The 13,503-nt window shown below is 43.3% G+C and overlaps 1 protein-coding gene across 8 annotated transcripts in view; it reads left to right on the top strand.

The window, feature by feature from the left end:
• Positions 1 to 13,503, top strand: part of gig (TSC complex subunit tuberin) — a 118,379-nt gene that overhangs the window by 51,887 nt on the left and 52,989 nt on the right. For all 8 annotated transcript variants that reach the window (XR_011512626.1, XR_011512625.1, XM_070535029.1 and 5 more), the window contains 3 exons: positions 76 to 198; positions 4,573 to 4,976; positions 11,319 to 11,421. Coding sequence is in view for 6 of the 8 variants with exons in the window: in XM_070535029.1 (XP_070391130.1) it covers positions 76 to 198; positions 4,573 to 4,976; positions 11,319 to 11,421 (630 nt within the window). In the remaining 2 variants the exon portion in view is untranslated. The remainder of the gene's footprint in view (positions 1 to 75; positions 199 to 4,572; positions 4,977 to 11,318; positions 11,422 to 13,503) is intronic.

Genomic DNA, 13,503 nt, shown 5'->3' with positions numbered 1-13,503 from the left:
ATCGTCAGCGCACAGAAGTTGTGAGGTGAAACACAAGGTACTGTGTATCAGTGGCCGTCTTTTTTTGCTGTGCAGGAGACTGATGGGTCCGTGCTGAGCACACTGCTTCGAGGGCTTCCAGGCCTGCTGCGGGATCGGGCAGTGGTGTTATGTGGGCGGCTTTCCCTGCGCCGTCTCTCCACTTGGCTCATCAGCCATGTGAGTAGCAAAAGAGGACTAACTTGGGTGGGTTGGTACATGTAGCTACTAATAGGGTAGCAGCCCGTGGGACAGGACAAATGGAAGGAAACGGAGAAAGCACCGACTGTCAACAAAATTTATTATGGACAAGGCACTATATTGTGCATAAGGAGAAAAAGAGACTAGAAAAAGACAAGCATGTAAAATACACAGAAATAATTGGCACCAAATGTACATGTGAAAGAAATTTGGTTTCTTTGGAGTGTAGTGACATGAGTGGCACATTCATGCACCTGTCTCCTTTCCTGGGGATGCGAAAAGCTTCATATAGTTTGTCTACGTGCTGGTCACAGTAAAATTTGGTTGTCAGTTCGCACTTTGTCCGTTTTATTCCATTTGCCTGTCCAATGCATTGTTACTCTACCAAGTATGCAACGTATTCAAGAATATAATAGTACTTGTACGAATAGAAACAATATTTCAGTCATGAATCAAAGTACGGTTAAACCTAGACATAACAAGCTTCAGTATAACGAAATCCCCTGTATAACAAAGTATCTTAATTTTTATTTCCGCCCATAGAACACCGCACATTTTGAACCTCAGTAACCACAATTTCAATGCAGTTGGACCTAGATATAACAAAATTTGTAAATTTGGCACTTTACTTCATTATATAGAAATTTCATGATATTGAAATTCAACATTTTTTATCCAAATAAGTAGTTGCTGATAGATTTTTGGTACACAAAAGGGGCTGTAAAATTTTTCGAATTACCGGGTAACTGGAAAAAACAAGTTTGTTAAATGCAAGCATTCGCATTAAAAGATATAGTTTCATACCTTGTCTACAAGGTATACAAGACAACCTTGTAGATCATTACATCTACTGTATGAAGTGGAGCATGCAAAGCTTTTGCGTCCGCTCCACCACCATGGCCGATAATGTCACTTGCACAGGGATGATGCTAAGTCATGAACAGTGCAGACACTAGGGAGTAAGTGCTTTGTCTGCCGCTCGCTTCAATGCATCTCAGAGACTTGAAGTCTACGAAACTTCCAGCATTAAATGCCTGAGAAGACAGCGCACACGAAACCATGGCCATCTCGACTCACCCATTTTTTGCATCCACCACAGATTACCTGCAAAATAGGGCACACACGCTGTGTTCCTGTGCGTTTAGCGCTGGAGATTGCGTTACCCCGAATGTTTGGAGACTCGTTGAAGCGAGAGGCAGATGAGGAATTCGTTCCTTTCTGCCTGCCCTCTTCACGATAGCGGTGCCCCACTGTGGGCGACACTATTGCGAAAGCTTCGCATGCTTTGCTTCATGTTGCCGATGTGAAGATGATTGTTGGCAAGGCATAAAACTGCATCTTCATTCACCGACTCAACAAAATACAACAAAATAAATTTTTTTTCTCATTGAAATTCGCATTTTTTGATTGCCGGATAACTCAGAAAATTTCACAACCTGTTCCATGCAAAAAAAAAAAAAAATCTGTCGGTGATTATACATACTTGCACAAAAATTTCAATTTCGATATAACAAAGTTTACCGACTTCATTATATCTAGGTATAATTTTATGCATTTGAATTTTTTACATTGTTTCCTTTATTGCTGTTTTCTAGGTCTATTGGATAAAGCTGTTTTTGGCCTTCGATAACTGCTGCATGCTCAGATTACATAGTGCGTTTTGATGTTGGGCAGTTCTTCCACAACAGTGACATGTGGACTTGTGTAATTTCTTGTGTAAATCACTTGTGTAATTTCGACAATGGCCGACTGCAATCGCCACTATCGCTGTGCTTTGAGTAACTTGCTTTTGTGGGCATAAGTTCACCCAATAAAAGTTAGTTTCATCATTCACAGATTTGCCGCTGTATTATTATTCGTCACTACTATGTGACAATAGCAGCTTTTTTAGCGAGTTTTTAACATTGTGCGGCTACTTGTTTGTCTCCCTCTCATTGACGCTACCCGTACACAGCATTGTAGCAGGCTTATCTTAGGAACTATGGACACAACATGGAGGGTGACGTGGCTGCAAATGTTTGCAGTCTGCCATTCTTAGGTTATGTAGGCGCTGTCGGAGCAAGCAAATCTATTACTTGAGAGCGGTGCATAATGGCATCGTGCGCAGAGAGCTTGGCTATTGGCTCTGCCACTTCAAGCTGTTCAGCAATGGTCATAATTGGCCTTTCAGGGTTCTCACTCATCATGGCATTCACCTGCTGAAAAAACAACTGCCTGATGGCATCTGACTATTGGCACTGGTCTGTATGCACTGGTCTGAGTGGAACAGACAGTCAACATCAAGCTGATCTAATACTGTGGTACTGGGTGCTGAATAACACTGTCTGTGTCGGTTAGCTTCTTTGCACGTACCATCGAGATGTGACACCTGCAACACCACTGGCGAAGTACCTCATCGCGCCAGCATCGTGAGACACCTAGTAGCTGCGTGCGCACTCTTTCTTCTGCCTAGCAGAGGTTGCCTTGCATGCGGTTTTGCACCAACATGTCACATCCACGTATGGTTAGAATACCTACAAGGAGTTCAAACACAATGCTAAATATGGTTATGCTAAATCTTGCTATCGCTGGTGAAACCGTGCCCCCCCCCCCCCCCCCACTCTTTTTTGGCATTTGTCATGCTCAGAAAAAGGACATTTTATAATTAGGTAGTTTTATTGTCCATAAGTGATGTGACAGTCTGCAAACTTCCATGCTTTTTGCGAGTGGCTGGGTCTGCAATTTGAAGCATGGGGCTAATGAGGAGATTAATGACTGAAGAACTCTGGTTAGATCACCTTCAGCAGCACATTTTAAAAGTTCTAAAATGTTTACTTGTGAAGGCCACCACCTTATGGTCATGAAGGTTATGAAGGCCACCACAAGGATGTTGTAGAGGCATATATAATTGACATGCACAGGCAATGACTCCCTTATCACCGCCTATGCGTGTCACTTCAATGTGTTCACTATGCTAAGCAGAAACTTTGCCTACCAGCAGCTAAGTTAGTAAATAGATTCATGCTAAACGGGTATAACCGATATTCTAATGGATGTTAACAGAAAGAAATGGAGCTGGGCAGGTCATGTAATGCGCTGGTTAGATAACCGTTGGACCATTAGGGTTACAGAATGGGTACCAAGAGAAGGGAAACGCAGTCGAAGACGGCAGAAGACTAGGTGGAGCGATGAAATTTGGAAATTCGTGGGCGCTGGTTGGAATCAGTTGGCGCAGGACAGGGGCAATTGGAGATCACAGGGAGAGGCCTTCGTCCTGCAGTGGGCATAAAATAGGCTCATGATGATGATGATGACCTGATTGCTTGTGTGTCACGCTTGAGAACTGGTTTCGTGTCGTTGTTTTGTTTTTTATTTAAGTTTGGGATACATGCATGGAAGGACTGTGCTGGGGAAAAGGAAGATCACTGGCTGGCTGCTCAAAAGTGACATGCAAGAAGAGAAGGAAAAAGGAAGTAAATAAAGAAAGCATTGCAGGCATACCCGCTTATAACGATACCAGTTTTAACAATATATGGGATATAATAATGAGCAATGGATGCACTGTCAATTTTTGCACGTGTGCTATGGTAAAATAAACCTCATACTGCAATGCTCTCATGCGGCATTATGAGTTATAAAAATTAAATCTGGCTCTGGCTCTCGAGTGTGTGTGCTGAAAAAAAAAAGCAAAATCCATGCAGAAAAAAAAATGCAAGCTGCTTCGCCACACCCACCTTAGTGCCGCACACCCTGCACAGCATGCCTTCGTTGCATTGCCTTAAAGAAACAGAAAAAGATGGAAAAAAAAATGTGAAAAAAAGTGTGTGCTGTCACACACACTTTTGTGCCACACACCCTATGCAGCACGCCGGCATCGCATCACTGGCCTTGTGCACCCCTCTCCTGTCTCCCCTCTACCATCTTGTTGACATCAAGGGGGGGGGGGGGGGGGTCTTGGTGGACAGGAGAAGGGAGAGGGTCGATGAAGGCATGCCATGCAGCATGCGTGGCACAGTGGCGGGTTTGATGAAGTGACTCACATTACTTTTTTCTTTTTCTGGATTTCACATTCCTTTTCCAAGTGTTGTTAAAACCAGTAATGATACAAGTGACTGTACTTTTGGTCTAATTAAAATGCTTGAATGTTTGTCCCCTCTGCCTTTTTTATGCAACCCTGATGGTACGATTGTCAGTTATAACAGTGGGATTTTCTTGGCTCTTGAATATTGTAAGTAGGTTCAACTGTACTGCCACTGGTCTCTGTGGTGATTCTGCAATTACTGCACCGGCATGCACTCTGGTAATAAAATTTTTATTAGATGCTGTATGTGTAAAACATCAACCAGGCCAGAACTAAGGTCACTGGCTTTGCAGGTAGCTGGCGACCGCAAGTTGCTGGACAAGGTGCGCACTGCCGGTGGGGAGGCTCTGCTCTATCCAGTGGCCAGTGCACTGGTGTTATACCGAGCAGAGTTGGATGCTCAGTCACCGCTTTTGCTGCTGCACGTCCTAGAGTCTGGGCTTGGCTGCAAGCCTGCAGCAGCACTGTGCCTGCGGGCACTCGCCCTGGCAGCCCTGGAGCTGCGACCAGCCACGGCCAAGATACTGCCCGACCTGCTTCAGCGGCTTGGTCAGCTGTCGCCCACTGTGGCAGTATCACTGCCTGTACTCGAGTTCCTTGCCTGCCTAATCCGTGTGCCCCAGCTCTATGCCAGTTTTGTGGCTGCCGAGTACCGAAAGTTGTTTGCCATCGCCCTGCCATACACCAATCCAGCAAGGTGAGCCAACTGCCTTTTTGTGGGCCTGTTAGTTTGCTACAAAAAGAGAGCCCCCTTTCTGTGTAGTTTTCGTTGTCTTGATGCCACCTTTAAAACACTCCAGTGCTTCATTTTTAATCCACACAAACGCACAAATAGAGTTTGGTTCTTGCTGCCAACCTGTCCAATTGGGTTCGTGTCTATGGCTTAGTATTTTTGGCATGGTGACCTAAAAGTTATGCCATGACTAACCAAAGGTGTATGAAACTATACAATAGCTTCTGTGATAAGAGGTAAAACTGGAAAAAAAAAATCAACAAAGGCGAAAACAGCAGCAAATACAACTGCACAGGGATGTCTTGTTCGTGCCCGCTGTGGTGGTTTAGTGGCCATGGCGTTGCACTGCTAAGAACGAGGTCGCAACATAAAATCCCAGCGGCTGTGGCGACATTGGGATGAGGACCAGATGCAAGATGCCCTTGTACTGTGCATTGGGTGCACGTTAAAGAACCCCGAAAGCCAAGCATTAAAGATTAATCCAGAGTCCCCCATTATGGCGTGCCTCATAATCAGATTGTAGTTTTGGTAGGTCAAGCCATATAATTAAATTTTCTTTGTTTGTGTCTTGTTTCTGTATGACTTTTTATGCAGCATTGCATCTCCTTTAGGGAGCGGCACTCTTTCTGCTGCCACTGATTTCAGCTGGCATGTTTAGTATGGAGCATGCACTGCAGATTTAATAGTTGTTCACATATTGAGCTTGGTTTTCATTGTTTGAAGTCAGAGCTGCGCTTTGTCATGTTTTGCTCTCATGACATGCAGGAAACAGTTTGTGTAATGCTGGGGCTCTCAAACTTTCTGGCCTTGAGGAACCCCACCAGTTTTCCCAGAGTGCCGTGGAACCCCTTCCCTCTCCCTCTTTCCACTGATGTGCTCATTCATTCATTCATTTTACTTCGGCATTACGGTACATTACAGCATGTACAAAAATGCTGGGGGCACGGACTAAAAGCCAGAAGCTTGACGAGGTCTGTACCCGATAGTTGCACTTTCACAGGGGCAACAGGAAATGTTCGTACGTGACAAGCTTACAATGCCAAAACTATACATTTGAAAGAAAAAAAACTCAAACTGTTGAAATTACCATTAAAATGGAAATATTTTACTTTTATGCATGACATGTAAATTTATGAAAGTTGGAGAAACTTTTCAGCACAAAATCAAAACTTAACAGCAGCAGCATTACAGGAAACAATGCTGGTTGTTTAAAAGAGTAGGCAATGTATATGCGATCATTTGTTGGCCATAGTTGGTACCAGCCCATAGTGTAAACCATAACGTGATTTCGCGCACATCATAAACATGCATTCTTTCAGTCAAATTAGCAAGTTCTTTCAAGCACAGATTGTTTGTTTTAATGCCTTGTTTGTAGCGTGTCATTAGTAAAGAATCGTACAAGTCGACAACAGGTATTATGTTTAGGTTTTTACAGATGGGCCCTGTGTGTGCGTTATACGGAGCATTGACAATCAAACGGACAGCCTTTTTTTGTAATCTAGAAAGCCTCAGAATATTGGAAATTGTGGTGGTTCCCCAGACAAGGTAGCAATAGCACAGTTTTGAAAGGAGAAGTGAATTATACAACAACAGTTTTACTTTCTCAGGCAAAAGAAAACGTGTGTGCGATAATATACCAACTGAGCAAGAAAGGCTGGCACAAACAGAATCAGACTGTGAATCCCAGGACATGTTTTCATTAAAGAGTACGCGAAGACATTTCACAGCAGGAACCACCTCAATTTTTAATGTACCAAGAAAAAGCGCTAAATCAAAGTTGACTTTCTTCTTTTAGCTCTAAATAAAATCGCTTTTGTTTTTGACGTATTTATGGTTAGCGAGTTGTTCAAACTCCAGGTGTGCAGTTTCACGAGTATGTTATCTGCTCTGGATTGAATTTCCAATAAATCTGATCCTAAAAAAAAGAATGTAGTATCGTCAGCATAAACTATAAATTGGGTATTTTCATCTATTCTTACTACGTCATTAATATATACATTAAAAAGTAGAGGCCCTCAGATGCTTCCCTGCGGTACTCCGCTGTTGAGGGATCGATAGCTTGATTTATTGTTATTAAGCTGTACCTGCTGCTGGTGATCACTCAAGTAGCTTTTCATAAGTGTGTAAAATGCCCCACGGAATCCATAATGCTCTAGCTTCTTTAAAAGTGTGGTATGATTAATCCGATCAAAGGCTTTCGAATAGTTGATAAATATTTCAAGTATGTAAAGTTGTAATATTTCTTTTTGAAGAAGTAACGTGGATTTTGTGGCACGTTTTATACTAAAACCAAATTGAAACGGCGTTATGATGTTATGGCGACTCAAAAAACTATTCGTTCTTATGTGTATCAACTTTTCAATAGCTTTGGAAAAAATGGACAGTATGGAAATAGGCCTGTAGTGTGATACATTATTTTTGTCACCGCCTTTGAAAATAACGGTGACTTTAGCAACTTGTAGGCGTCTTGGGAAATCGCCAGAAGGAAAGATTTGATTGATCACATGTGTTAGGACTGGGGCAATGATGTCAAGCACGTACTTGACCAGTCGAATTTGTAGATCATCAGGGTCGGCGTAGTAGCTATTTTTGAGGAACGAGAACACTGCTAGAACTTCTGGCTGGGTGACGGGAAACAAATACGCAGAGTCGCGTGTTCTCGAAGGCATAGGTTCCATGCAGGACGTATTATGAACACTGCTTGCGACAGAGGCAAAAAAATTGTTAAAAAGGTCAGCTAGCTTACAGCCAGTGAATGTATCGTTATCTAATTTTATCTCAGTGGGGCCAGTATTTTCTTTAGAATACCCGCCGTGGTTGCTCAGTGGCTATGGTGTTGGGCTGCTGAGCACGAGGTCGTGGGATCGAATCCCGGCCACGGCGGCCGCATTTCGATGGGGGCGAAATGCGAAAACACCCGTGTGCTTAGATTTAGGTGCACGTTAAAGAACGCCAGGTGGTCGAAATTTCCGGAGTCCTCCACTACGGCGTGCCTCATAATCAGAAAGTGGTTTTGGCACGTAAAACCCCAAATACTATTATTTTCTTTAGAATAACCTTCCAAGAAAGAATTTAGCCTTTTCCAGACAAGTTCCAGTTTTCTAGATACTTTGTGATTAAACAAGTTATAAAAGTATCGTTCTTTTTAACTGCGCAAAAGGCTATTTGTTTTATTCCGCTTGTAAATCAGAGGCGCTTTTTGTCCTAAGGAACCTTTGAAACAGAGACTCACTATAAGGTTTCATTGGTGTATACAGAGAACGGATAGGGGAGAAGTGGGCATCTTACTGTACACTCAATACTGTAAACACTGAAGTGCCAGCATGTCTCTGGGGGAGGTGGGGAAAGCGGGGCCACATCCTCTCTAAATCTGTCTAACCAATGTATAGCATCGCCGCTGCATCGGCATGTGCCTTCCGTTATTTACGGTTTGGCATGTTATCTTTAATCTTGAAGGCAATTGCTCTTGATGAAGTCACAGTAATACCTAGACCAGTGGATTAATATCTGATTTTTCTGTAAAAAAATGTCACAATTCACTCACGCTGATACACTGATTGCAATGTGAATCCTAAATGTTCACAACATCTGACATGCAGCGGTGCCCCTCACGTGCATCAGAGTGCTTATTGTGCATATTTATTACAGAAAAGATACAGTAGGGCAGCAAACCAGCTTGTACCGAAACTGCGCCATGCTTACACCGGTGCACCTGAACCACAAATAACATGTGAATGTGCCTTGCTTGTCCATTACAATATGCCATGTAAATGGCATTGACCTGCTGGGAAACTTTGGGTGCCTCCACCTGCTCCTCCCCCCCTCCTAATCAGGGAAAATTCTTTTTCTGTCAAGAAAAAGACAAATGCACGAAAAAAGAACACCCTACACGTTGGCATCAACTCGATTGTGCCCGATTCTAAAAAAAGGGAGTATTTGTGATAGTTGGAAGAAAGAAAGGAAGAGGAGAATTTTGCTTGCCGCACTTGCGACAACTGACACTGGAACAACAACAAGGAGCGTGCAGTAGTGACTGTGAGTGCAATTTACTCAGGACGTTTGCAAGGTAGATCATGAATGCATGTTGCTACATGAAAGAATAGGTCTGTGGCCCACATCCTTGTCCAGCTGCATTGCAGTTGCGTTGCACATGGTGACTTTTTCGCTGAGCCTTGCGTCTTCACCCCCCTGAACACCTCTTTCTTGCTCTTCAATTCACGTGAAGTGGTCAAGTGGAGTCGAATGAGTGATGTCTCTAGAGCCAGCATTTCGACAATGCGACTTGTATTCGTCTGCTGGCCATAACTGCCACAGCCTCACAACGGAAACATATGGCCATGAAACTTCTTCACTTCTCCCACCACCCACAATGGCAAAATCTAAATGAGTTACTGCATGGTGTATTAGGGAGACGTATTAGCAAGAAATGGGGGATGGGGTCCTGTCAATTTTTTCAAATGGTCAAATGTCAGATTTTTCAAATAGGAAAGAATCTTCATGTGTAAGCAGGTGTCAATCCCAGGGGCCTCATTTTGCCAGCATATGACCTTTGCGACATAGAGGTGTGGTCTTTTCTTGTATTGAGTGGCTGGCGCTTGTAAGGAAGGGGTAAAGAATTTACAGCTGTGCGAGCTGTCGTTTGATCAGTGATCGGCGCAGACGGCAGAAGTGTCGCAGGTTTGCGTTGGCGACGGAAGCAGACTGATTGCTACAGTAGTACGGGGCAATGCCCTCCATTCGGCCCAATGTCATTGGCCTGATCTCACCCAGATTGCTTTTAGGAAGCGTAAAATGTAAATGACTTGCATTCGCATCAGAGGCATAAATGAATTGTTTATTGCAGTAGTGTGCTTCGTCGGACCAAGCGTTGTCAACTGACATCATTGGACTAACATCAAGTGTCGTTTTTCAGAACGAAGCAGAGCGCTCCGAGTAACACGAGGGCTGAAGATTCCTTCAGTGCAGGGGGGTGGCGAACGCACGACAACGTGTTCAAGCAAACACTAGAAGGGGGGGCAGAGGGGCAGGGCATGCATGCCTATCCGCCCTCTCCTCCTAGCATGCACGTCTCCGCTCTTCTACCCTTGCTGTAGCGGCACACGGTTGTACATATGGGGGCCACGCCTTGGAAGTAATTCTTGGCAAGGGCAAAGGCTGAGCCAAGATGGTTGGTGCCTTCATGCACATTTTGTTCCCATGTGTCTAGTGTTGGTGGTCACATAATCTCAAGTTTCTGAAGCACGGTGCGAAGGTTTAGCTCGCATTGCGACAGTGAGTGTTCTTGGTCATCGAGGGATCTTTTCCTGAGCACACGTAACATCGATAAATCTATGAACCTTACTTTATGCAGTTGTCTCTTTGCTATTGTCATCGATGCTCTACCTTTCTGGTGAAACTGCAACATTTTTTTTTCTGTTTTTCTCAAAACGAATATCTATACCTTTCTGCATTTTTGTTTTTAATTTGAGGGTGCCATCTGATAACCGCTGCGGGCACTAAGCATGGTTAGCCATGGCATCAAAGATTTACGGTGATGCGCGACGTAAAACATGAATCTCTCGGACGCCTTGAGCATTGCTCTCGGTGTGCATTGCTCATGGTGCTATCAGCACTGCGTGTACTGGCACTCGTAACCATGCTATTATGGCCTGATCTCCCTGTGATTTGTTTAATTGGTTACTGACAAGATACTATCCACCAGGAATGTTCTGGAAATTTGTGAAATTATTTTTGCTGCAGTAACTTTAAAATCTTGAATTAACAAAAGTCACAATTATATATATATATATATATATATATATATATATATATATATATATATATATATATATATATATTGTATAGAAGGATTTCAGAGCTTTCTAGTGGGTTCTCTTCAGCGTTTTTGCTGGTGAATGCCGCTCATGCTGAGAGTCCATGCATTGCGCTAACAGTCGGTCCCAAACAGCAGCGACTAAAAACGCCTTTACAATATATATATATATATATACACACACAGTGAAGTACCCCGGCCGAAACGTCAATAAACTGCTTCATACGCGCGTCTAAGTCACTGTGAATATTTACCCAGACCCATAACTGCTTTTTTTCTGGTGTGTGTATATATATATATATATATATATATATGAGAGAGAGAGAGAGAGAGAGAGAGAGAGAGAGAGAGATGGGGATAGTTGTGTTATAGGTGTATTGTAAAGCACAAGGGGCACTCTCAAGCTGCAAAAAGCTGTGCAAATACAGCAACTCGGAACTGCATTCATTTTTGCCTGCCACCTGTGAAACAGCTACTGCTCACTCTTCATGCAGATTCAGTGAAGTAGTGGTGGCTTTGGCCCACCACCTGGTGGCGTTGTGGTTCCTCAAGTGCCGCGTTGAATTCCGCAAGGACCTTGCACCTTTCATTATGAAGGCAAGTTCTCCAGACAGCTTTCACCAAATTTGTACGGACCTCTACATTCCTTGAAAGTGTGCTTTGAAAATTGGCTGTTGCATGCTATAACCTCTTCTGCCCCATAGTAATCAATCACCAATCACTTACATTGCTTTTATTCCTTTTCAGCATTAGCTCAGTTGTATGTTTGTGAAATGTCCAACTCAGATTTATAATCTGAGCCGTGCGAAACTGTGTGAAAGTGGTTTAGGCACATTACTGCTGTAAGCTCTGGTGAAGATTGCCAACAGCTCAGTCTAGGCCATTCTATTGTCATATGCGACAGAAGGTAAGCTCTCGATTACTGTGAGTTGACACAAAAATAGAGCATGCAGCATGAACAAGCCAATGTACAACGCAATGCCACATTTTCATCTACATCTTTTGGCCAATAAAAGCTGTTTTTATGACAAGAATCATAAGGAGACTGTTACTTTCTCCATTTACATGAAGATGCTGCCTCTAGCGTTCAACTGGCATATCTGAACAAAAAATGGTGTTTTCGTATTCATAACCTACAAGTCTGTAATAAGAACCACGTTCAAAAGTTATTAAGCCCTGTGCACGCTTTGTGTCTGTGTAGGATAATTATTGCTGTCATATTCTTTCCTTTCGGGCAGTCTATAGACCTTTGGAATGTTTTTTCTAAGAATTTGAATCACATGCAAGTCTATGTGGATCATTTATAGAATAGTATAGACATAGTCAGTGTATGAGTAAATGTATTGACTGATGAATAGTGTAACAGATGAACCATCACAAGACTAGAGAACAGGGTGGGGTTATGTGCTCACAAATGGTTGGTATAACCTTACAGCATTAAAGTATTACACTTGCATAATGAGGGTTCATTTTCTCCCAAAAGTACACAAAATTGACAGGTGTATTCATTATGCAGGCTGAAATTGTATGGAGCATTTCAGGATACTGAAACCTGAAAAAAAATTCTGTAGAACCCATCTCACGATGACTGTCGACGGTAATGCCTTTAGCATTAGATCGACATAGTGACACAACATATTGCCACCACCGAAATGAGTTATGTGTGAGGTATGTACTGCAGCGAGACTCCTCTTTTGTGCTTCCCTAAGAACACTCGACGCCATCTAGTAGCACCACCGCGAAGTTTGCACATGGCCTTCGAAATTCATGGTGCATCAGTGCGTGCGAATACTGAGAAACTCGTCATGAGGCAGCAGGGCTCCTCTCTCGTAGTTGCACTACTGAGCTCGTTGGCATGGGATTGAATCCCAACCATGGCGGCCACATTTCAATGGGGGTGAAATGTAAGAATGCCTGTGTGCTGTGCATTGTGTGTATGTTAAAGAAACCCAGGTGGTCAAAATTAATCCGGAGTCCCTTACTATGGTGTGCCTCATAATGAAATCGTGGTTTTGGCGCATAAAGCCCCAGAATTTAATAATAATAATAATAATAATAATAATAATAATAATAATAATAATAATAATAATAATAATAATAATAATAATAATAATAATAATATTCCATCATGAATGCACTGGGTATGTGCCGCTCTTCAATGAACCTCTCACCAACTTGGGTCACTGAGTATCTACCACCCGCCGTGGTTGCTCAGTGGCTATGGTGTTGGGCTGCTGAGCACGAGGTCGCGGGATCGAATCCCGGCCACGGCGGCCGCATTTCGATGGGGGCGAAATGCGAAAACACCCGTGTGCTTAGATTTAGGTGCACGTTAAAGAACCCCAGGTGGTCAAAATTTCCGGAGTCCTCCACTACGGCGTGCCTCATAATCAGAAAGTGGTTTTGGCACGTAAAACCCCAAATATTATTATTATTATTATGAGTATCTACCACTAGGTGTGTGGCAAACGAGGGAACAATTCTCAGCATTCGGGTGCACTAGCATGCCGCACTTCTCGCCACGGAGGCCACGTGTGGACTTATTGGCAGTGCCACTGGATGACACAGCGTGTCCAGGAAGAAGCACGAGAAAGGAGCCCGGCTGCCTCATGACAGGTTTCTTTGCGTTCGCAGGCACCAGTGTGCCATGAATTTCGGAGGCCATGTGCAGGCTTTGTA

The sequence above is a fragment of the Dermacentor albipictus genome, chromosome 3 (assembly GCF_038994185.2).
Source record: "Dermacentor albipictus isolate Rhodes 1998 colony chromosome 3, USDA_Dalb.pri_finalv2, whole genome shotgun sequence".
NCBI classification, from domain to species: domain Eukaryota; kingdom Metazoa; phylum Arthropoda; class Arachnida; order Ixodida; family Ixodidae; genus Dermacentor; species Dermacentor albipictus.
Note: the sequence above shows the minus strand (reverse complement) of the source record. Positions and strands in the feature narration are given on the sequence as shown.